At 38.6% G+C, this 25,071-nt stretch overlaps 1 protein-coding gene across 1 annotated transcript in view; it reads left to right on the plus strand.

Moving 5' to 3' along the window:
* Positions 1-605: 605 nt before the first annotated feature.
* FAM126A (family with sequence similarity 126, member A) overlaps positions 606-25,071 on the plus strand; it is a 45,605-nt gene continuing 21,139 nt past the window's right edge. Inside the window, exons 1-3 of the mRNA XM_010577611.1 lie at positions 606-635; positions 21,402-21,481; positions 22,383-22,484. Coding sequence (XP_010575913.1) covers positions 21,431-21,481; positions 22,383-22,484 — 153 coding nt within the window. The 5' untranslated portion in view covers positions 606-635; positions 21,402-21,430. The remainder of the gene's footprint in view (positions 636-21,401; positions 21,482-22,382; positions 22,485-25,071) is intronic.

The following is a 25,071-nucleotide window of genomic DNA, read 5'->3' on the forward strand; positions in this document are numbered from 1 at the left end:
GCCCCGGGGCGCCGCCGGCATCCCGGCCGCGTCTGGCCGGCCGCCTGCCGGGGTCCCCCCGCGCCCGGTCTGTCGCTCGGCTCCCGGGCGGCGATGGGGGAGGGCAGAAGGGGGAAGCGGCTGCGCCGCCGGGGCGGCTGGGGGCTGGCGGGGCAGCCGCGACTTGTGTCGCCTGGAGAAGGCAGCTGGGGGTGCGGGCAGCCGGCTGCGGGCGAGACAAAGGAGCTGCTCCCGCTCGTCTCCCCGGAGCGGGGGGCAGGCAGCGCGGTGCCTGGCAGCAGACTTCCCGCTCCTTCTGCTGGGCGCCAGTGCCTGCTCGTGGGAAGACTGAGGGCACAGTTTAGCGGCGTGCTGTGAAACACATGCATTCTAACCCGTCGCTTCGGTACGTCCGCGGGGAGGGATGCGAGCGGTGGCAGCAACAGTTATAATTGCTGAGAGTTTGCGGCTGAGGTTTGCAAGTAGGAAGTGCCGCACACTGCAGGGGGCTGTGCCTGTGTAGGCTTCGGTATTTAACTTAACGCATGTTAAACTGAAGGAGCTTTCCGTGTGCTTTTGTGTTTCAAAGGTGACAGTGGAAACGGAAGCAATGCCCGTGGACTTGTCTTGCTCCCTGTAATCCCAAAAGCCATCAGGTTTGTTTCCTGTCCAATTGTATTCTAACTCTATCCCGATAAAGCTCCTGAAGTCTTAAATTCAGGAGGAAGACAGTTGTGTACTCGAGGATTATTAAGTCTTGTTAGCATTGCTCTTTCATAATTTTTAATATACGCTGCTAGTGCGTGAGAAGACGACTGCAGGCGAACAGAATATGGAAGTTTCTATTAAGTGATCGCTTTTAGGTTTGTTAGCTGCAAATTCAGAGTTGGTGATTAGTTCTTTTCTAAAGGCAACTTGAACAAATGACACTGCAAAGAAGCAAAAAGCAGTTTTATGTAGCAAAGTGTAGAGTGACATCGGTGATTGCTTTTCATTGCATCTAAAAAGGCTTTTCTGCAGTTTTCCCCTCCAGTAATACCGCTAGATGCTACAGCGTCTTTTCAGAAGTTTGTGCTTTCCACAGAATGCCTTCCTCTATGACAGTGCCTTGCTTTTGTTGTCCTCTCTGCTTTCCAGGTTCTTTTATGTTGTGAAAACTAAGTAGCATTGTAAAGCTTGGTCAAATTAACTTCCAATCTATTTTACTTTCATCAGTGAAATACTTCTGGTAAGAGTACTGTACTTTGAAGTTGAGTTTTAGATCCATCTGGCACTGTTCTTGGACGTTTTTTTTTTTTTCTCCAGAGTAAGAAGACAGTATGAAAATACTACTCTTGAAATGCAAAACTTGGCTGTTTCTCTTCTGTGATAATCTCTTTGTCAGACGAGGTACTTTTAGCAGGCCTTTTATCGAGAGGGGTGATGATTTTGAGGAAGTTCAGTAGTGCTTCAGATGATTTATTAACTAGCAATTCACTTCCTTTCACTGTTGAGCTGTTTTAAAGGTACAAGTTAAATTTATTCAGAGTGCTTCCTAAAAGGAAAAAGACATTCACGGGCAGAGTCATGTTGAATTTCTGCCATAGTCTCCTGAATGGGAGGGTGGGAGGGTTTGCTTTCACTTGAGAGAGTCCGTGGTAGACATGTTCACAGGCATAGCTGGGTAATTAAGTCACTTGGATTCTAATTTTGCAAGGACTTGTATCACAAACAAGTATGCGTGTGAGAGATTGCAAGGCTAGGCACTACAAATGGTATGTGTCATCTATATTTTACTTAGCCCAATGGGGCTGGCTCTAAGCTGGGAGAAGAGCCCATTTACTGATGCCTATGTTGTGACTGTATCAAACCTAATAGTTGCTGAGTTAAAGTATAATTCTTAGCACATGTTAGTGTAAAACCCCTTCTCTGTATGTTCATGTCAGGAAATGCATTTTCATTAAGTCCTGCCTTAAGGTAAATACTAGGTTCTCTCTTAACCCGTCACTGACTTTTTCACATTGTATGTGTTAATCACCTTATTCATTCTGGAGACTTATATTATTAGTTATCAAATGTTGGCTAATGTCTGGCTATTTTAATTAGAAAATAAAATGGCTCGATGTGACACCATTTTGTTTCAGGTTGTGTGGAAGATGCGTAGTTTGAGAAATCTGCATGATTTGTAAGAGAGAAGTCACAGTTCCCAGGCTGTCTTTTGGGACTTAGAGCCTGTGGAGTACTCTTTATATTCGAGGCTTTCAAATGAAGCTTTCATGAGGCTTAAATGTTTATGTTGATGAGAATATTAAAATGCAGTAGCAGTTGGACTCTTAACAAAGATCGGCTGGGTACTCTGCAAACATACAAAACCTATATTGGGAACAGCTTAGACTTAAATCCGTTAGGTGGATCACCAAGTCAGGTTTCATTCCCAAGCCTTCACTTAGGCAAATACACTCTGTGTAATCTGGCATGCTTCCTCTCTTACAAATGGAAGATTGGGTACGAAGCTTATACTGAAGTCTGCCATAGGATTTGTGCGGTAAGTTTTGTTAGCATAAATGGAGATTACATGTATGAATCGCAACACTTGGATGTTACTTACAGTGTTACCAGTTACCAAGCAGTCAGTCTTCCAGGAGCAGTATGCATGAAGTTTAAGCAGCAGATCCTATCATGCTGTGTAGGAAATGAGAAGCCTTGACGATATGACCTTCACTGTGTGCATGGTCTGTCTCCTTTGAAGTTAGGAGAGCTAGAGTCTGAATTTCTTACACTGTAGAAAAACTGAAGACTGCAAATTTGTATTGATCTTTTGAGGTGTAATAGCTTGATGACTGGAGTGACTCTGTGTAATCTCTAAGACTTCTTCTGTGGTAGTATGAAAATAAAATGTGCTTAAAACCTGCATTTTATATGCAGCATTTTTCAGTGTGGTTTGTACTTGGTAGGGTGTACTTGAAAGTATTTGTTATTTTACTGGAACCTGATAGTTTTCCTGCTCAAAAAAATTACAGCTTTTGATTTGTTAATGCTGTTCTGTTTAATTATGCAAGTATTAAAAAAACCACCCCACTTTACTTAGAATTGCAGGCATGATATCTTTTCTTTAAAACCATGTTTTCTCTCTTTTCCAGAAAAAATGGCCCTTTTGGCATTTAGCTGTCCTCAGTTGCCAGAATTGAAATGGTGGTGTGTTAAACGCACATTTGGGAGTGGAGAATGTGTTGGAATCAAAGCATTTCTTTTTATTAGCATCAGTTAATTAGGAACTTAAATTGGATTAATTTATTTGAAATGCTTCTTGAGATAATCTGGGAAGGCAATAACAAAGTGGTATCAGGATAAGGACTGAAATCTGTGTCAGATCAGTGTCACTGAAGACAAGGAGTACTAAAGTATGAAAATGCTTTGAATGTGTAGCAACTGCATATTGCTGCAAGGCCGTGGTTAAAACTTCTAGGCTGCTCAAGCTCTGCATGCTGTTAAAATGTTTTATTAGTTCCTGCATTGGCCAGAATCTTCCCTGTGCTCTATAATGTATATTGTAAGTGTATGCATACACTTTCGAGATGAAATACTTCTGCATGCTCTCAAGATTTTCTTTATAAATAACTTAAAATATAAGAAGCTATTTGAAAACATTGGTGAAATTTGAAAAGTTTTCCATGAGGCTGAGGAGTGAAATGCTTCTGCAGTTGTTCTTATTGTGAATCATCAGACTTCTATCAGAATTTTTGCCAGAACTTTGTTAGCATGAAAACTCAGATACTCCTGGATTAGGTTTAAAAAAAAACAAAAACAAACCAACATCTGAAAGATCCAACAACTATAGTATTTTTCAATTTATAGCACATCTAAAATAATGCAGGATGTGAAGTGTTTTCTTCTACTTCCGGTGCAACTGTTGTGAAGCCTTTGTCCTAATTAGGACCATGTTCAAGAGCAGCAGAACAAAAATAGAATGTCAGCTTAGTCTGGGAGGGCGACTTATTTACAGTGATTTCTTTAGACGCATCCCCACATGAACTTACATACTTTGGTAACAACTGGAAAGGCAGTGAATGAAAGCAGCATAACTTACAGCCCAAGCGAGTACTGAAATTGTCTGAATGTGACCCTTGTCATTGTAGTGCCAGAAATGGGAGGTTCTTGGTGTATTTATTTCAGTGTGATGAATTAAGGGCTCTGTTTATGAGGCTTCAGTGTAACTTCTAAATCGTGTACAAATTTAATACAAGTGGGTTCAATAAACAGTTGTTACTAGGAATATTATTGATTAGAACTGGAATCAATAAAGCATGTGGAGTTTGGAGAGATATTTAATAACCGTCACTATTCTGTATGGAGATTGCCATGAAAAGTGAGGACGTGCGTGAAAACATTTCTTAGTTTATTTTAAATGACCAGCATTGCTGAAGAATCATCTGATTGTTGAGAGGAAGATTGGAAATGGATTATCTCTCCAAAACAGATGTATGTTTGTGTTCTTCCATCTCAAACCTCTGTTGATATGAAAAGCTGTGTAACAATCAAAACATAATAAAGAAATTTAGGTAAAAACAATACTAGCTGAGTAGTAAAACACACCTGTGGCTGATGCAAAAGTCGCTGAGCATTTGTATTCCATCCCGATTGGCATACTGAGCTCTCATTCTAAACTTAGTGACAGAAACTCTATGTTTTTGGTACTTTTGATAGCTATTAAAGATGTCTCTCTTAGGTAAGTGATAAGATATCCTTTACATTTTGTTACTTTTTTCTATTTGGTAGCTAACCTTTGATTAAAACAGCATAGTATGCTCTGAAGCTGCACTGGATACTAATTAACTCACTTCGGTGTTTAAAGCCATGCTGTCTCCTAAAGGTTTCCTGCTGTTAGCACTGGATAAATATTTATGTTACAGCAAGGCATTAACTTCAACCCGATGAATAGTGCATACAACTTTGATATTTTTGTTAACACTAAACACCATGATCTAGTACTATTACTGTATTTTATTGCAGTTCTTTTTTTTGGAAAGGGCCGGGGGGGGAGAAGGCCGTTACACTTTAAATATGCGATAGACAATTACATCTAATACTCAATAATTAAGCTGTCTAGCAGTCTGAGTATTGTACAGAAGCTAGTGCTGGATAATATAAGGTCTTCATGAATGTCTGATTAATAGACAAGGCTGTACTATATCATTGTGGTTTGTTTTCAATTACTTGAATCCTGTTCTCATATGTAAAGACAATTGTTTTGTATTTTTAATTTTTTTTAATCCTACAGTATTTGCTGTACTAAAGAAAATGACTGGAATATGTGTAAAAGCATTAAGCTGACCTAATAAATCTTAAAAAACCTGCATTTAAAAGGTTTTTAATACCAACCACCATCTCTGAAAATTAGGATACTGTGAATATTTTCAAACAGTCTGTCATGTAAGACATGTTGGGTATCCTATAGTAACATCTCTATCTGAAGAAGCAGGCTATAGGATCTTCAGTTACAAAAAAGAAAACTTTTTTCTCCAGTAACACTCCTTCTAAGTGTTTGCTGGCTGGAGGAAATTGTGTTACTTTTCCAGAGCTGAAGCAGATTGCAAAATCAGACTGCAGTGTCATATATTTTGTGTTAGGCTGATTAAGGGCTTTTTTTTTTTTAAAGTGTGGGGAGGAGTGATATTGGGGAATTCCTTAGCTCTTGGTACTTAGTGTTAAAGCAATAATTCTATGTTTCTTACAGTAACTTTACACTGGATTTTGCCAGTGAAATTCTGAGTGTTCTCCTACAGTTTGTGATTAGTAGCATGTCTGGCTAAACCAATTACTGTCTACTCAGAATAATACTTTTCTTATTTACTTTCTTTAGGTTGTGCCAAAATACCTACCTGCTTCATGTTGTGTGCTGTGGACATGCTACTGCTTTTACTCAGTTACAGCTTTTAGGCTCGATAAGCTGTAGTCTTTCCACTCGCATCTCTCACGCTCCTAATTATATTGACGCCATATGTCAGGTGTAGAAAGACTAATAGGCTCCTGCATTTTTTTCTCCTGGTTTGAACTAAATTCCCAGTGCAGCAGCCAGAGGAGCAGGTGAGAGGCTTTTGACAGTAATTCTGCACATCCATTTACACATGCATTCTGTAGCTTTGCCAGTGCTGGTATAGTATTTACCAATTCCTGCCTGTCTTGAGAGAACATGATTTACATTTAATTGTAAAGCTGAGGAAAAAAATTCAAGTTTCTCCCCCTCCCCCCTTTCTCAGCAGCATTTTGTGTCAGTACCGTAAATGATGGGTAGGTATTTTCACCACAGTGGTGTTGTGATGAGACACTATACTTCAGACAATCAAATTTGTCATGTTACTTAGTGAAACACAACAAAGGGAACATCTATTTTGCAGAGCACTTAATGATACTGCTTGAAGTATCAGAATTCTGTTGTTTCAGCTAGAATTGGTTGAAGTTTTGTTGAATTTTCAGTAATGTGTGCAAAGATAGCAGAACTACTCTTCTAGCACTTTTGCGTCATGTTAGAGATTGCGTAGTTTAACAATCTCTGCTGCTTTTAATTTTTTTGCTGCCATAGTAACTTTTGGCATACATATTTTCAGTATTCTTTTTGGTTTACACTAAAAAGAGTGTCTGAAGCATATGTTTTTGCACTGGTTACCAAGAGTTCTTACTAGAATGTAATGGTTATTTGTGCAGTGATGTTTTATCCTAAACTGTTGTTATTGGCAAACTGTAGCTGTACAGGTAAAACTGATAAGGATTTTCCACCTGAAACTTAATATAATCAGAGAAGATCTCTAAACTGTGCAGCTCCTTTGCATACATAATGCATACAGTAATTTATTCCTTAAGGAAGTAATGAAAATCTTTCATTCATTCATTCCCGTTTTAATGGTATTTTAAAGTGTCTTAGATGTTTTGTCCTATTCTGGCAAAGAAGTGGATGGTAGTTCACCTATGTTCAGAAAGTTGTAGCAATTCAGTGAAGTAATGACAAGGACTAACTCACTTAACTGTTTATAACTGCTTTTTAGTGTGGTAAAATAAAAGTCCTGTATAAATTCAGTAGCAGCAGTAGGATGTGGGTATACTTGATGTCAAGGGAAGAAGGAACACCTAAAATAAGGTCCCTGCTTGTACAGTAAACCGAGGAACTGACGAAAGTGTGAATAGGAAGTTAACTGAGTGATGAAACAGGAACCAAATGATGCCACATTTACCCTTCAAGAGGTTCCTTAAATGTGTCTGTTGAACTTAAATGGTAACTGTATGATTCCTTTTGTGTTGTGCAGTTATTAACCCCCACCGCCTGAATGTCAAACTGTTTGAAAAGTGGCCATTCACTGAAATGATTTGTTATTTCCTCTCATGTGATATAGCTTGCTTTGCTGTTTGTTCATTGCAACTCCTCTTTCCTATAGGTATGATAGTTTTTGTGAACGTAACGTGTTGCTTCCTAGGGTTGTTAAGCTGTATTGATGTCGTTCAGCTCTGGTTCATTTGAGTCCACTGTGTCCCAAATGCATGTGTAGTCAGTGACCAATTTCCATGTATTGTCATAATTGCATCTACCATTCAAGTGACTTTTCAGTTGTTGTTTGTAAGCAGAATACACTAAATCAAGTTCCAAGTTCATAGACTTCAGATTATTATAGAAACAAATTTTGACTACTTTGTTGTTAGGTTACAGAAATATTTGTCAGGCTCTAAATCATGAAGCCTGTACTCCAAACCAGGGCTCTAAATATGTAACTGAATATTGAAGTACTGCTCCCTTCTTCTGGAAATACTAGATATGTAAGTCTTAAAGAATGCACTTAGAAATCAGGCATGTCTTGAGCAAAAGACATCTTGAGATTTTGAGAGTGCAAACAGAAGAAACAGGAAAAGAAAATGAATGCATGCTCTGGTATTTTTAATCTTAAACTGTTTTCTGCTATTTAAGTGATATCAATATAAATTCATTAGAAACTTTCTGTTGTTATGGCTTTGGAACAATGGCAGATAACTTGGTGATACCATTTACCCTGGAAATCTGTACATGAGTTGCTCTAATAAGAGTCCTTCTAGAACCTGTGTAACTTGAGTTTCATTAGATTTATGTTTATTTCTTGGAATAATGAATATTCTAAGTTTTAGATGCTGTCATGAAGTGAGAACTTCTTACTCGAAGAGCTTTTTCATCTAATATGAATCCAACCTAAATTAATATGCCCTACAATGTAAGACATTTAACACCTTTTTTTCTGCTTTGCCACTATTAGGCTTTTGGGATTTGACTTTTTTTTTTTTTAAATTACAATACAAAACAAGACATACAGGATAGTAAATTGTCTGAGACTTCAAGTTGCACTCTTTGTTTGTACTACAGCTTTGAAATTATATGTGGTAATAGAGCATTTCATGTGTTAAATGTATTTTTTCTGAATGAGACAGAAGAGTGGGTCCTGCTGTTACTTTTTTAAAATTTCAGTTAAAGAAGTAATGTTTTTCTGTTGCTTATAGAGTACATAAAATACACAATGCTTAGATGCTCTGAAATGTTTTTCAAATTAATGTGTCCAGTCTTGTGAGTATTACAGGCTTGTGCAGGAGGGCTGTTGGGGGGAGGGAAGGGATGAGGAAGAATGAGAAAACTGCCATGGAGAGATAAAGCATATTTTTCCTGAAGCTGCTTAACACAGCATTATGTGCATGTATTGATAGATCATTTTAATTCTGTAACTTAACAGGAAGCAATCATCAACCACTCAAAGCAAACTAAATCCTAAGATTATTTTCAGTGTTGATACACCCCTCCTCTGGAAAATGCACCTTTGTTTAGCTTTTTTTTTCTGTCAAAATGAGCTGCTAAGACACATATCAATAGACCACCATAAACATCTTTTTGCTGTAAAATCTGTGGTGTATTCCTGATAGCAAGGTTCCTGCTTTTCTCTCATGATCTTTGGGGAAATTGTAGAATGGTATACTGAACTTAATATTTGCAAAGTATTATCTCATCAAGAATGCTAATGCTGCTGCGTTGGTAGAGTTAGGGTGATGGGACATATCATAGCACTCATTTAAAATAAATGCTCTGGAGTAAAAGTAAAATCAAACCCTTCTACTGCAGTCATATTTGATCACGTCTGATGTTATTACACTATATTGTAGATCTACCCAGGGTAAAAACACCATAAAGTTATTCTTGCAGTGGACAAATTTCTTAAAGCCTGTTTCTGGGACATCCAAATCACTGACCTATCCCAGGTTTTATGTCAGAAGCATAGTTTGTGCTTGTTTCAAATATGGTGTGTTGGACTTCCTCAGCTACAAGTGGAAATGGTTGAAAGGATAGTTCATATTTGTGGGTACATGAAAACTTATGAATGCCTGCAGAGTAGGAGTCCAAGTTGTAGAGGTAATTTTTAACTGGACACGTGACTGTCTGGCAAAGGAGTGTATGATTTCAAAGCGGACAGAATTCTCTTTAAATGGTTTTCATGCTAGTAATACTATTTTTAGATGTTTTTAGAACTTTGAACTTAACTAATTTTTGGCAAATAAAAATAAGTCACTTTTGAAGTACCCGTAACCCTTGCAACCTAAGTCTCAGTTTGTTGAGTTCCCTGCATTTTGTGGAGGCAGAAGGAAGATTCAGTTTAAATGAAGTCCTAAGAGCTGCTACAAAATTTCTTCCTCATGGGGCTTGTGTAATATCTTCTAAAGTCAGTTTCTGGCTTGCAGGTAGGCATCCCTGCCTTTCAAATGAAATGAGGTATGGATACCTAGAATGGTGTTGGAAATAGGCAGAATATCCCGAAATCTCATTCTCAGCCAGTGTAGTTGGCAAGTTTTGGCCAAAAGTGTTGCATTCTTAACACTGCTACTAAAACGTAGAAGGTGAAGAGTATTAAAAATGGAAGGTGAAGAGCCTGCTCAAACTCCTGTCCCTACTTTGTGAGCTGAGTCTTCTTCCTTCTGGTAAGTCACTGCTGAGCTACTTGGCAGATGAATGCTTCTCCACTTGCTCTAGCTGAAACTACATGCTGTAATGGTAGAAGGTGTTGGAATCGCACCTTTAACAGTTGATGCTCAGAGGTGAAGTACAGCCTCTGCTCAATTCTCCACATGCTTTTTAGGTCATACTCAAGCTATTGTGCAGCATCTGCTTATGCATGTTTTACACTGAGAGTCTTTCCAACAGCTGAATTACCTGACACCTTTCTTTTTGATATGTGGCTGAAAGTTCTGAACAAACTCTAATTTGAGATGACTTGCAATTTTCACTTAGAAAGGAAAACTTGTTTTTTAAAATTAGCTTGCAGCACACAGACTTCACAAACAGCTAGATTAAATGAGTAACTAATAGTAAAGGTATACTACAGTAGCACTGAAGTTTGAGGAAGCAAGGAACTAGATGTCACAGCATTGCTACCAAAATAATGCTCTGTGCTCTTGAAAAGACCATTGTTTGGTTCAAGACTTGTATGCAACACTGAAACGAGAGCTGCAACATAATTATTCTCTCTGCGTGGTTTATTCTATTTCACTATTTTAAATTTGTCTTTGGGTTTCAGGGAAACTTCCTTACTTCAGAGGGATGTAGCATACTTTGGGCTTAGGGAAACTAGGGCACATGAGAACAGTAACTTTACTTTGCTTGGGGTTCTATAAGGAATGTTTCTTCTAAGTGAATAATTTCTGCAGCACTGCTTTCCCTTACAGAAGTGGTAAGAGCGCTGTGTCACGTACTGTGGTATTGCCTGCTCATAGACACTCTTGACACAAGTTACAGGAATGCTGATACATAGAAAACAAACAAAATTTCTAAAGCTTTCTAGTTCTTATCAGCATAAAGAAGATACCTTTATTTTAATACTGTGGAATTTTGTGGCTAAAGCAAAGACTGGAAAACCTGTGTGGATTAGGTCACTTTTGTAGTATTAGCACACTGTTCCCTTTTACACATTTCTTTTTGTCGTTTCAGTTATGTTTGGTTAAGCTTGTGGCTGTACTCACTTTAATGTTACTTTAAATTCTATTTCCTTATGATGCATATAGCTATTGCCTTGATTTTTCTTTGTGTATGCTGAACTGTTAACTATATTAATCCAGAATAAGTAAGGACATATGTTAGGCAAGATTTTTCAACTACAGTGTTTTATCTAAGACTAGGCTGTTTATATCTGTTCTTTCTTAAAAGATTTAATAAGCTGTAAACAATAGTGTTTGCATGGAGTAAAAGAAAGGAGAAGCAAGTATATGTCAACTGCTAAGAAAAACTGTTTTGAAAGTAATAGCTCTTATTTTATTTTTCTATAATGAATGTAACTATTGGTATATTACAGATGATGGAAAAGCTAACACTTGAGGATATATTGCAAATGAAATAGCTTGAAAGAGAGTAGGGCTTCTGCAAGCTGGAGAATGGGATGTAGCTTGAGTAAGTTGGCTTACAGGTGGTCAGTTTTGACTGACTCCGCATTTACCAGTATGGCAGTTGTACTTGCAGTGTGATTTTGTGCAGAAGGCAGCAAGGAAGAAATAGTAAAGTAGGATTAGGAAAAAAAACCCCAAAACCCAAAAACCTCAAGCTGTGGAAGTTACTTCATCTTCAGTTTGGCACTGTACTGCTAGGGCTGCTTTTGTACTGTTTTAACAATATAAATCTGACTTACTATGACTTGTATAAATTCAAGTGAATATATCAACATGTAATCTCCTATCTCTATCTTGGCAAGTTGTTTGGCTGGCATGAGTCATTTGCTTGTCTTGAAAGAGTTATCTCCTTGCTGGTAAAGGGCAAGTACAAGGTTAGTTGTGTACAAAGGCGGTTTGTAGTTGTTGTTTGCTAATCTGAAGTTGAGCAAATATAATTGCCAGGAGTCAAAGATCAGGATTAGAATCTTCAAAATCCTGTGCTTACAGGGATCCTACCTTCTGCTCAAGACTTTTCTAAAAAGCTTTCATCATGAATGTTTTCGGTCATGTGTGCCCATATGACTATTTCCCAGCATTGTAAGTAGTGTTATGAACTCTAGGTGGTTTTGGTGCTTAGTGGTGGGTTTTTTTTGTTTTCCTATTGATTGAATTGAAAGGTTATAGAAGGCTGTGTTATAGTTTGGTATGCCAAGTAGTTTTGTGTAGGTGTCTGGGCTGCAAAGTGTCAGTATTCTATGGTGCTGGATCCTTTGCACAAGAAACAACTGCATTTAAGGCAGTCATTTATAGTTTCTATACAGTCTAGTTAATGTATGCTTTCTTTCTTTAGAGCAACTAATTTTTTCCTTATTTGCTGTCATCAAAACTGAATTGAGGTCTGTCATCTGTGGCTGAATATTATTAGGCCTATGATTTTAAAATTTGTAATGGATATTATTCAGGAGGACTTTTTCATTTGATGGGCAAATATCTATCACTTTGTCATATCCCAAGTGTATGTCAACTGTTCAAGAAGCATATGTGCACAAGATCAGGAAATCTTATTTAAATCTATATAGTAGAAAAGTCCATTGATCCCTGATTCTTCAAGGCTGACGTTCCACATTGCGATCTAAAGTGTAAGCTGCAAGGTGGTTGTTTCTAGCACTGACAGGGGGTGGGGGGAAGCAGCAAAACAAAAACGCCCTCGGCAATTGAAAGTCACTGCGTTTTCAGTTCCTTAAGATTCAGTAACCTTTACAAACCACTGCGAACAAACAGGTTCAAAACAGTTACTTTTGTGTAGGTTCACTACCGTATTGTGAAGATGACCATACTGAATCAGACCAGAATTTCTGAAACCTCATTGTCTAACAGTGGCTCTTAATAGAGGCCTAGAAAGGAACTGATAGGGGAAGCTGGAAGAGTGTTCTGGGGGAGCAACTTCTGACTTCCACTTTCTGACCTGGAAGAAGTGCTTGTGTATTTAGTGGCTGTGGATGGATTCCTCTGTGAATGTGTCCAGGCTTCTTTTTTCTGTGCATTTGTGAAGTTCATCTACTTGAACTTGGGACTCAACACATACTTCCTTCGCATTAGTTTTGGTAACTACTTCTGTTTGTTTTGAGCCTGTCAACTATAGTTTCACCTAATGCTTGTTAGTTCTCCTGTGCCCTGGTTTTGGCTGGGATAGAGCTAACTTTCTTCCTAGTAGCTGGTACAGTGTGCTTTGGATTTAGCGTGAGAATAATATTGGTAACACACTGATGTTTTAGTTGTTGCCAAGTAGTGCTTATCCTAAGTTAAGGATTTTTCAGTTTCCCATTCTCTGCCAGCAAGCAGGTGTACCAGAAGCTGGGAGGGAACATGGCCAGGACAGCTGACCTGAACTAGTCAAAGGGATATTCCATACCACAGAATGTCATGCTCGGTATATAAACTGAGGGGAGTTGGCTGGGAAGGACTGATTGCTGCTTGGGCATTGGTCAGCAGGTGGTGAGCAATTGTATTGTGCATCAATTTTCTTGGGTCTAATTTCTCTTTTTTTTGTTATATTCCTTTTCATTACAATTATTATTGTTGTTGTTATAATTTATTATTATATTTTATTATAGTTATTAAACTATTTTTATCTCAACTCATGAGTTTTACTTTTCCCCGATTCTCCTCCCCATCCCACTGGGAGGGGGGAGGAGTGAGCGAGTGCTGCCTTGTGCTTAGTTGCTGGGTGGGGTTAAACCATGACATCCTGTTAGAAGATACTGAACAGCCGTCTCTTGTCATTTTAAGAATTTGCTTGAGCCTGAATCAGTGATGCTTGGTGCTCCATAGCTATCTTGTTGACACTGCCTGATTTTTACACTGAAGATAGCAATTATTAGAGAGTGCTTGATACTGAGTCTTTGAGCAGTGCTTGCATTGTGTATTTGAATAGAGCACATGACTGTTTCAGGCTTAGCACAAGGGGGTTTCTTCTTTGTGCAAGACTGAAAAATGTCAAGAAGTCAGACCTGGCCTTTGTGGTTTCTGAAACTTGCCAGAGTGGTTTTTGAAGTCCACAGTAGCATTGGTTTCTTTTCTCAAGAGGCTTTTAATGATTTGCTAGCCATTACTGCACCTACAGGTATCTGTTTGAACAGTATAGCTTGACTATACTCAAAATTGTATAGTAAATGAACATATCACTATCACTAGAATGAGTTGTGCATTAACATCAGGAAAATACATTCTTTTCCTTGGCAATTTATTCAAGAATACACTTGCCTGAGTGCTGCTTCCTGTTCTGAGGCTCACAAGGATTATGTCTTTGTCTCTGAAACAAGCTGGGAGAGAAAAAGTGTCAGCAATGTGAATTTTAAGTATAGACTGTAGTCCTTAAGTGAACTTGATGTATGATGTAGAGCTGATTAAAAAGTTTTTAATACTACTTGTACCACTTCAAAGGGTAAGAAAAGTTGAGTCCTAATTGGCCCTTCCCTACTTTTGTATACAAACTATTATAGAATAGAAGATTAATGCGTACCAGGGACTTGATCTCTTATGGGTCTGATACGTTCTAACAGAATGCTCACAAGTTTACTTCATTCCTCTTTTGGGATGAGTTGACAAATTTGGCTGATGGTTCATAAAAATCTTAACTTTCTGTTCCATGTTTCCCTTGGGCTAAAAAATTTTCTTAGCAAATAGTAAAAACTTCCAAGCAGATACCTTTCAGATTAGATAAGAACACAGTATATTCCTTCTCTCCTCTTCCAGCAATTCCCAGAGGATGGGACTTGAGCAGTTTTTGGCTTCTGGTTTTGTTTATTCCAGCTCTGTGACTTCCACTACTGTGGTTCCAGAAGGTCAGTTCTGCAGAACTCAGGAGTTCATTCTTCATCCAAGTCCAGCCTCCTTGTATTTAATCCAGTTTTTATTCACACACGTGCATTCTGTGGATTAATTCTACAAAGGCTGGGTAGATTTAAAGAATAAGAAAGCCACTTATTGAGAGAATTTATTTTTAAAGAACAAACTGTACATGTGTTGTTGGTGATTCCATTCAAGGCTATGATTTGATACTATTGTATTAAAAAAAGTCTTGAGTGATAGGTATGAAAAACTGAAGCCATTTAAGTAGATGTATCCATTAGTAAGCTTGCCAGAGAATACATCTTAATTCATCTTGGTTTGCTCACCACCAGCTCAGTGTATAGCAACTTTTTCTCCCTTCTCTATTAAAAATAGCAAGTTTGTTAGTTCCTGTTGTATTTGTGCTGTAATGGAAAAAGGAATGGTCTTTGTAGAGAAAGGCTCTTCCAAACAAGACTTGCTTTTGTCAGATAAACTTGCTTGATACCTTATTGCAGTTGTACTACTAATCTTGAAACAAAGCAAAAATTGATATCTCCTATGTAAGGAGAGTTTTATTATAGTATTAGAATAGAGCAAGATCAATTTACAGCTCTCAGAGGCTGCTTATTACTTGGGAACAGATCCAGAGAACAGTCTAACCTCAAGCTATATCAAAATGGATTGCAGACTTTGAGTGGAATGTAAGTTAGATGTACTCTCTTGTTAATATTAGAGCTCAAGTTGCATATGTCCTGGGGTTCCAGTGTTAGATATTAGTAAGGGCTGTATGGCTTTATGTATGCTTACTTTAAATAGATGTTCTACTAGGAAAGCTAGTCTGTTAATTATTGTTTAGTATAAATCATATTTCTTGCTGCTAATCAAAGTTGAGAGTTGTGGAAAATACTCCAAAATGCTTTTAACTCACAAGGCATAAACACACAGATAAATTTGCCATTTGTTAGCTGGGCTGCAGTAGCTATGCATGCTTTCATCCCGTGGCAAATGTGAAGTAATGTGAATAAGACCTGCAATGAAAGTGTGTCAACTAAAGTTGCCTTCATGTATGATATAAGCTAAGAGTATGTGTCTAATAAAAGTTCAACAGAGATGTGACAACCTGACTGTTAACTGAGATCCATCACAAATAATTTTGTGGTATCATTTGAATCTTTGAGACGTCTTCCTCTTTCCTGCAACTGTCTTCCATCAGGACATCCCAATGACTCTGCCTCTTAATCTCTTGGAATGAGGAGTATGGGGACATTTGAAGCTGCTCTTTAATTTTAGTCAAAGTATTGCTAGATTTGTAGGGACAAAAGCAATTTGTGTTTAAAGAAAGTCTCAAACTCCACTCATCTGAACTCTTTGCAGGGACTTAAGAGGAAGAGATCAAGGAAAAAAGTCTATTCAAAGGGAATTACATGCTGATGTACCTTAAAACAAGACTTTTTTGGGGGAAATGCTGTGTAGTGCTTGCTGTATTGTTTGAATTCTCATTACAGTTTTGGTATTTATAAAGTACATTCCTAATATCATTTTACAGGTTTTTTTTCAAGGTAGCATGTATTTACTTCATGTTGCTTTAATTCCATAGTGGCTGAGGTATCTAATGATTACAGCAGCCTCTATCTTGCAGATGAATCCACTTTGGAGCTGTAATTAAGGCATGCTTTTGTAATCCTTTTGGGATTTTTTTTTCTGTAAAAGGTTAACAGATGCTATAAGTTAGGCCTTATTTTGGCCTACTTTGTGTTAAAAAATCGATTTTAGAGTTACTTTTTGTAAACATTCTGTGGGCTTCAGAAAAAATTGTATTGTTAACTGAAATTTGTTAATCCTTCCTTTAGAACAGTTTTGGGTTTGCTGACCCTGTCCATACCTTGTTGCAGTCCAACTTGATCTATTATTTAACTACACAAAATTTGGCAATCCTCAGCAAAACAGTAGGTTGTGTGCCTGTTTTAGTAGACCCCATACACCTGATACGTGAAATTGAGGCTTTTTTCCTTCTAGGGAGAGATCAGTCTAACAGATAATCTTAATCTTTGTCTTCAATGAAAATAATTACAAATTGGATTTCTTATTTGTGACACTCAAATGTGTATTGCTGTGAATGCATATGTGCTTGAGGTTAAACAGTGTATTCAGAAGGGTATTTGCATTTTTAATGCATGGAGGTAAAGTAAGGATAGTCTATCTTCTGTGTATCTCAACTGCCTTAACTCTTAGTGGAATGCCTCTGCTACTTTAAAAATCAAAGACCCAATCAGTGAAAACTGTCCTGTTTCTTTTAGTTCAGCTTTTTATAGATTTAATTTCAAAAGTTCATGCTTTTGCCAAAAAAAGACTTGCCTTCAAATATACAGTCATAAAAGCTTGAAGTATTGTCCTTAGTCCAATGGGTAATGCCAGCCAAGGATGCTCTTATTGTTTTTACTGTTCAAATGAATCCTGTGTTCCCTGAGAGCCTTTAATCTGAAAATAATGCTTGAAGTATCAGTAGAAATAGGTGGGGAAAAAAAATGCATCTCTTCAATAGATGTGGTATCCATGACTCCTCTGGACACTTCTAAATCATGGGTTTCTTGCTTTCAACAGTCAGTATTAGCACAGGCATTTGTGCTATTAATGGGGCTCAGTAGGGAGTGGTTACTATTGTCAACTCTGCTGAAGCATGAGACATTGCAAAAGCCTTAGTCTGCCTTCACAGGAATGAAAGTAGGGCAAGTAGATTGTGTGATTCTGTAGGAACTGATGAGGTCGTTGCTTCCATAATTGTAGTAGAACTAGCCTTTGTGTTTGTTAGCACACACTATTATTCTTAAAAGCCTCACTTGACAGCAGGGTTTGACACACAACCTGTACCATTCAGAGGCTGCTATCCATATTGCTGTCATTATACCTTTAGAGACCATCAGTGCTGGTCAGAAAGAGTTCGTATTTAGCTAGATGAGTTTTCTTCATGACAATCCTTCCTATTTCTTTGTTAATACAGGATAACAGAATGGATGAGGTTTGAATGGACCTCTGGAGATCATCAAGTCCAAACTCCTTTGCTCAAAGGAGTGAAAACTGGACAGGTTGCTCAGGATCTTGTCCAACTGGGTTTTGAATTTCTCCAAGGATGGAGACTTCAGCCACTCTGGTCAACCTGTTGCAGTGTTCAATAACCCTTACATGAAATTACATTTAAACCCTTTTCTAGTGTATTTCAGTTTGTGCCTGTTGCCTCTTGTCCTATGACAGGACACCAATAAGAAGAGCCTGACCTCATCTTCTTTATTCCCTTCCCCTCAGGTAGTTATCTACATTCATAAAATCCCTGTGAGCATCTCTTTTCCAGGTTTAACAGTCCTGGCTCTCTCAGCCTCTCCTTATATGAGAGATGCTCCAGTTTGTCCATCAGCTTTGTGGCCCTTTCCCAGACTCTCTCCAGTATGTCCATGGGTCTGTTGTGCTGGGGAGCCCAGTGCTCCAAATGTCTCATAAGGGCCAAGGATCACCTCCCTTGGCCTGCTAGTGATCTGGGGGCTGTTGGCCATCATTGCCACAAGGGTGTGTGTGGGCTGGCTCACGTTCCCCTTTTTCCTGAAGATGCCCAGGGCTTTTTCTGCAAAGCTGCTTTCCAGCTGTCTGGCCCCTGTGTGTGCGCTGGTGCCTGGGGTGGTTTGTCCCCAGGGCCAGGACTTGGCGTTGCCCTTTAAACTTCCTGAGATTCGTGTGTTGGCTCATGTGTCCTGCCTGTTGATGTCCCTGTGAATGGCAGCACCCCTGTGGGGTACCAGGCTCTCCTCCTGGTTTTGTGTTATCTGCAAATATGCTGAGGGTGAGCTCTGTCCCATCACCCATCTTCATTAATGAAGATGTTAAACCATGCTGGTCCAGGTATTGACCCCTGGTGTACAGCAGTAATGCCAGGTCTCCAGCTGGGCTTTGTGCCGCTGGTCACAGCCCTTTGAGCCTGGCGATGGAGGCAATTTTCTGTGCTCAGAATTCTGGGATTCCTGAGGGCTGCTCTTGCTGGTAACAACAGAAGCAAGGGTGGCAGTGAGTACCTCGGCCTTCTCCATATCTCCTGTCAGCAGGTCCTCTGCACCATTCATCCATAGAGCCCTAGTCTTCCTGTTGCTGATGATATTTTTGCAAAAGCCAGTGAACCATCCTTGAACATTCTTGATCCTCCTTCCTCTTGGGATCCTGTGCTCTATTATGTCATGGTCACTGCAGCTATGACTGCCCTGACCTTCGCATCGCTGCCCAGTTTTTCCATGTTTGTAATTATGATGTTCAGCAGAGTGCTTGCCCTTGTTGGCTCCTCAGTAACCTCTTTCAGGAAGTTATAATCAGTGCACTCCAAAAACCTTCTGGGTTGCTCATTCCCTGTTGTGTTGCCTTTCCAGGAGATAATAGGGTAGTTCGTGTTCTATGTGAGGACCAGGTGCCTGTAAATGTGAGGCTTCTTTAGTTGTATGAACAAGGTCTCACATATTTCATCTTGATCAGGTGATGAGTAGCAGACACCTGCCACAATGTCACCCATGTCGGTCTGCCCTATTATCCATGACCTATAAGCTCTCAGGTGTTCATCGTCCATTGCAGGGTAGAGCTCCATGCATCCCTGCTGCTCTCCCAAATAAAGGGCAGCTTTCCTTCCTCACCATCCCAGACTGTCCTTAAAGAGCACATATCCAGCCATGGTAGTAGTCTGGTCATGTGAGCTATGCTGTTTTCTCAGTGATCCCATTGAGATCATAGCCCTGCAACTGCATGTACTAACTCCTCCTGCTTGTTTGCCATGCTGCATGTTTGTTGGTGTATGGGCACTTCACAGAGGCACCCAGTCATGCTGATTTGCTAGAGCTTCCCCCATCATGCTGTCCTGCAGGCAGCGCTTTATATATGTGCTTACGTTTGAAGTGGGGTCCTGGTTAGCTCTTTTTTTTTGTTTATGAGGCCTCTCTTCCCTGCATCACTCTGTACCCTTTGCTTGCCAACCTGGTCTGCCCCTTCCTCACTTGGCTGTGGATTGTCATCTACCTCTCCTGATGTTGCTGGTATCCTTCTTGTGGATCTGCCCCAACCCTCTACCTGCCAGGAGAAGCCTTTTAGTGGAGCTGCTGCTGCATTGTACCTCCTAGGTCTTTACAGCCACTGCTGCTATTTTCTCCAGAAATTAAATCTAGCCCTGTGTAGCTTATAGTTCCTTAGCCCTTCCTTGTTTCCCTTTCATCTGCAGAAAGCACTGTTCTTGTATGCTTTGCACAGACTTGCAAATCTTTCTGGGGTTGTAAGAGGAGATTGCCCTACCTGGTTCCCCATGGTTTTACCTGACCAGGTCATTTATTTTATGAAAGCGCTAGTGTGGGAGGGTGGAAATCTCTAGCTGTTTACTCTATTATTGTGTATTAAAATGATTCAAGAATTTGCTGGACAGTCTGTTCAATTTTGTTCCTTTTGCCATGCATGTCTGAATAGTCAAATCCTTACAGCCACGTCTTATGCACTGAAAGATTTTGGTTGCTTTCTCTAAGTAAAGCCTTACTCGAGTATTTTTTTTTTTCCCCTTGCTTTGGAGGGTTATAGTGAGCTCTCACTATTATCATGTCTGGTTGTTCTCCCTTTAGGCTTCTTAAAATTCTCTGGATATATTCCACTATAGTCTGGATTTCAGAACAAAATATTTGTATTTGTGTTATACAAGGCAATTCTTCCCTTCCCCTCTTTTCCTTGCTTGTCATCTGTCAACAAGCCCATACTTGGGTATCAGTATTTCATAACTAATTTTAAACTGGCAAAGCAAAACTTGATGGGATATCTCACATGACTGAACATTTCACCAAGTAAGTTTAAATTTTTTCCTCAGATGAGTATTTAATTTTGTTGTTGTTTGAAATCCATGGTCACAATTTGGATAAGGTAATGTGTATTGTTGAATAGTTCACCTATGCCTAGGGTATCCCTCACAGCATGCTTTTTTAACTTTTCATAGTTTTGTATCTTAATGGTACATTGCTCTTTGTTTCAGAGTAAGCCATTCCAAAGGAGAGTTGTTTTTAAGTGTTTTCTCAAAAATTAAGAGAAATCAGAAATGAGTTTCAAAAGCCACTCTGCATCTCTTGTGTTCAAGTCTTAGTACTGATGATCTTGCTCTGTCTGAGAATTATGCGGGTTGTTGGACAGGAGAGTCCATCTTGGGCTACATGCTGAGCCTTGTTGTTTTGCAGTTGCCATAGTGGGGGAGGATTGAAAGGTTTTCCATCAGTCTTTATTTCAGGGACCTTTTCCAAGTTAGGAATAGCAGTTGACTAGGAAAAACCTAAACAGTCATTTCTCTTCAGTGAGTCCATACAGTTTTCTCTCAAGTTCTATAAGCTGAAAAATAAATTGAAATTAAGAAGGTAATATTTTCTGTTTTCAAAATGCCATTTCTGCAAATCTTTGACTTATGGAGCTTCCCACGCAATACATATTTGGAATTTATTGAACTGCTGTATGTGAAGACTCCCATGCTTAATGCTTCCAGCAGCTTGCATAAGTGAGGTAGAATAAAAGTTCAAAGTAGTGTCAGCATGTGAAATGTTAACAAGTAAAAGCATGATAAAATTCTTTAAATATTCACAGGGACTTAATTTTCATCATCTGTTCAATGCAGTGACTACAGAGTTTTCACAAACTGTGTTTGCTTATCCTTTCAGGCTGAAGGTTTTGGAACGGATGTTGGAAGATGTTAGCTGTGGATACTGGGGTTGTGGAGGAGTGGTTATCAGAGTTCAAGGTAATACACTCTCAGATACTTAGCTAGTAGTGTTTGAATCGCTGCTGGAGCAATATACAAGAGTGCTTGATTACTGTAGAAGATGAAAAAAAATAGTAACCTTGGATTTTGCTGAGATAATGTGATATATGCAAATGTATGCTTGAAAGGATTTTTTTCTTGTCCTCTTTGGGATTAATACTTCCTGATACAGAGCAATGAAAATGTATATCACAGATGAATAGTCTTGTTGGTTTGAGTACAGAGTAGACTTGACTATAGGTTTTGCTCCTGGCCTGCTTAGATACACTGGGAATGTGTTTTCCCATTTGTATAATGGAGTATGAGCTCTTTGAAGGACTGCAGATAAGAAGTACTGTAAGAGCTATGAATAGTAAGTTTAAATGTACAGCTTCCAAAGTGTTGTTAAAAAGATTAGATTTTTACCCTCCTAAGTACTGGCAGAAAATCTGTTTAGTATTACAAAAGAGCTGTTCATGTAAACTGAAATTTGTGTTCTTTCAGAGTAATACTATATTCTGTAATAATGTTCATTAGCTGTGTACAGTCAGTCTTGAGAAAACTCCTTAAAGTATGGATCTGCAAACTGCTAAGTTTCACAGGGAAATTTCACTGGGATCGCACCTGTGAAACTCCTGGTTTTTATCTATTTCCCATCCAATGTGACTACATCCTGTATGAAACTGTCTGCAAAATGATAAAATGCAGTGTGTCTTCTGGCAATTTTGTTGTCCTGAAAACACGGTGATTTCTGCAGTAAAGATTTCATGGTGAAACGCGTTTTAGTTTATAGTAAACTCTGATAAATAGTAACTTGTAATAGAAAATTGTTGTTGAAATAGCTATTGTATTTTAATGATAAAAACTGCTTTTTCTAGCAGTTATACTATTTTTATTTCAGACACTGCCAGAAGCATCCATATCCAGCTATGCTACAAACTTGAAAGACAAGAGTGCTTTGATTTCATCTCTTTACAAAGTAATTCAGGAGCCACAGAATGAAGTGAGTATATTGGATCTCTCACATAAAATGTCTGACATAACACCAGCAGAATAAAACAAGACCTTGTGTGCTAGTTAATTCTATTCTAACTGTTAATTCTGGTCTAACTATGTGATCTACAGAACTACTTGAAGAGCCTGCGTCAAAATGTTTGTTCTTACCAATGACATACTACCATGGGAACAACTGATCATACTCACAGGCTTCAGGACTTGGGTATAGAATCGAGAAATAGGTTAAGGAATTGAAAAGATGTTTGAGACGGACAGAATTCTTTCTGTAATTCAGTATCACTTGAATGTGAATCTATAGCTATCAAAGCTTGTGTGTTACAACCCAAGAGAAAAATGTTAATAGGTTTGCAATTCTTTTAAGTTATTGCTTAGGTTTTAGGTTTTTTTGTTGTTGTCTTAAATACATACAGTATAAATATATGCATTTATACAGTGGATGTACCCTTGCTGAAATGATGGCCAAATAAAGAAAAAAAACTGGGGGGAAGGGGTCAGGTTTGCTCTGTACCTGTGCCAGGAATGGTTCCATACCCCATAACTGCACTTGTTTTAAAGTGTCCAGGTGAGTTCAGAACATACCGAGCTGGTTTTAGTTGTGTATTGTTAACTGTATTGTCTCACTTTCTACCACCCAGTAAACCTTTGTGTATTATTTTAAAATTGCATCAAGTCCTTAACTCCTCTTCTGAAAAGACCCAGTATAAGGAACCTTTCTAAAGTATGAGATGATGCCAGTAGTGGTCAGTGAATAAAATGTTTTCAGTACATACGTTTTTAGAAAGAATGCTGGCAGAGAAACTTCCAGGTTGTCCAGCAAAGAAGAAATGTAATTTTACTTTGCTGCTCAGAAAGGCATTCTGAGTCATTCCAGCTACTGAGTCAAGCCTGTCTGGTCTTCAGAATGCATATTAACATGTAAATTAATCTGATGAGTCTCCCTGTTCATAGCCAAATTGATACTTCCATATGTTCTTTGATGTCTTACTACTTCTGCCTGTCCCTGGGTTTCTCAGGGACCTTAGTAGCAGGGTGGTCAAGGCCCTGCAAATTCTGCTCAAAAAAGTTGTTGGGATAATTCTGGGGGCAAGGTATCGAAGATTTCGCTGTTAGTGAGACTTTGAATTGAAATGAAAAGCCAGTGCTGACACTGAGTGTTGTGCTGCCTTGGGAAAACAGTCCCAAAAATCTTTATTTGGACTGTTCTCAGAGTACCTGTCACTTTGTGGAAAGGGCTACTTCGAGCTTTCCACATTGTGAAAATACTTATAAACTAGCAGTTAAAAAGACAAGTAATTGCTTTCAACTGTTATTTGAGATCTATTAGCTGCATTGTGTAATGACAACTTGCTTTACAGTGTAGGATATGTTGCTGTCCTTTCTTACCTCATGTATATAATGCAAAGGGGACAGATTGATGTGTGAACACTACAAATACTGCTGATATTAAAACCAGACAAACCATCCCATCTGTATACCTTTGAATATATGTACTTCTAATATAATAATTATCTGTACCTTAAAATTGTGATTAATCTTGTTTTGGGGGATGGATGTGTTCTTTTTTTAAAGCATTTGAAAAGCAACCATGTATATTTTGCATCTGTGACTGTATTTTCCTGCTGGTTCATGTTTGTTTTTCATATGGGGTTTTTTGGTTTGTTTCTCCAAGAATTTAATAATCAATTTGTGAGATAAATGAACTACTTCTTTGCTGTAACAAAGAAATACCCAATTCATAGTAGCTTTGTTAGTAAAGCCTTTGTTAGTTACTTTTGAGGTTCCTGGGCCACTGATACGTGAAAAATGTAATTCAGTACAAGGGGAGTCTTCAGTAGATGTGAAGATTTAAAGGACTTTTAATTGACTCAAGAGTCCAACAGTTTAAAAAAAAAAAAAATTCTGAGGTTTGTTTCTTCACAAATGCAAGATTTTTTCTTTCTACCTGAAATGCTATTGCTGTCCTTTTAGATAGTAGCCGTGCAGACATTTGCATTAGGAAATGGAAAGTGTTTGGAGTGTCTAACGCATTTGGATGCAGCTTAAAAGAAACAGGGATGAAACTGCTTGGACATTCTTCTGTTCCAGCATTAAAAATTGTTTCAGTTTGTATACCTTTTGGAACTGTTTTAGTTTAAAACAATATCTTGAAACAGCAACAATCATTAGTGTGTTTTGATATTAGGTTGTAGCATGTGGTGGCATTTTCAGGAAGAAAATCTGGTTTTTTTCTGATTAAGCATTTAAATGTGCTGGTATAAAGCTGTCTCAACTGAGATAATGATGTGAACATGGATACCTGTCATAGCTATTTATGTGCCTTTTAAAGTTCAAGCACATCATTCTGAACAGATACTTCATTAAAGAAAGCATGCAAATTGTGTGAAATATGTAAGCTGAAGATGGAAAGCACTTGTGCTGGTAAATTTTTCTAGAAGGATCTTTGATATTTTGCTCTTAAAACTGGCAACTAGTTTAGCTTGGCATGGCTTTTTTGCCGTTAGTGTGCATTTTTCACAAATGATTTTTCCAAAGAGAAGCTGTATTTGTCAGAAACTAAAAGTTCCTCTTTTTCT

This window comes from Haliaeetus leucocephalus, unplaced genomic scaffold (genome assembly GCF_000737465.1).
Source record: "Haliaeetus leucocephalus isolate CR32 unplaced genomic scaffold, Haliaeetus_leucocephalus-4.0 Scaffold566, whole genome shotgun sequence".
Classification (NCBI taxonomy): Eukaryota; Metazoa; Chordata; class Aves; order Accipitriformes; family Accipitridae; genus Haliaeetus; species Haliaeetus leucocephalus.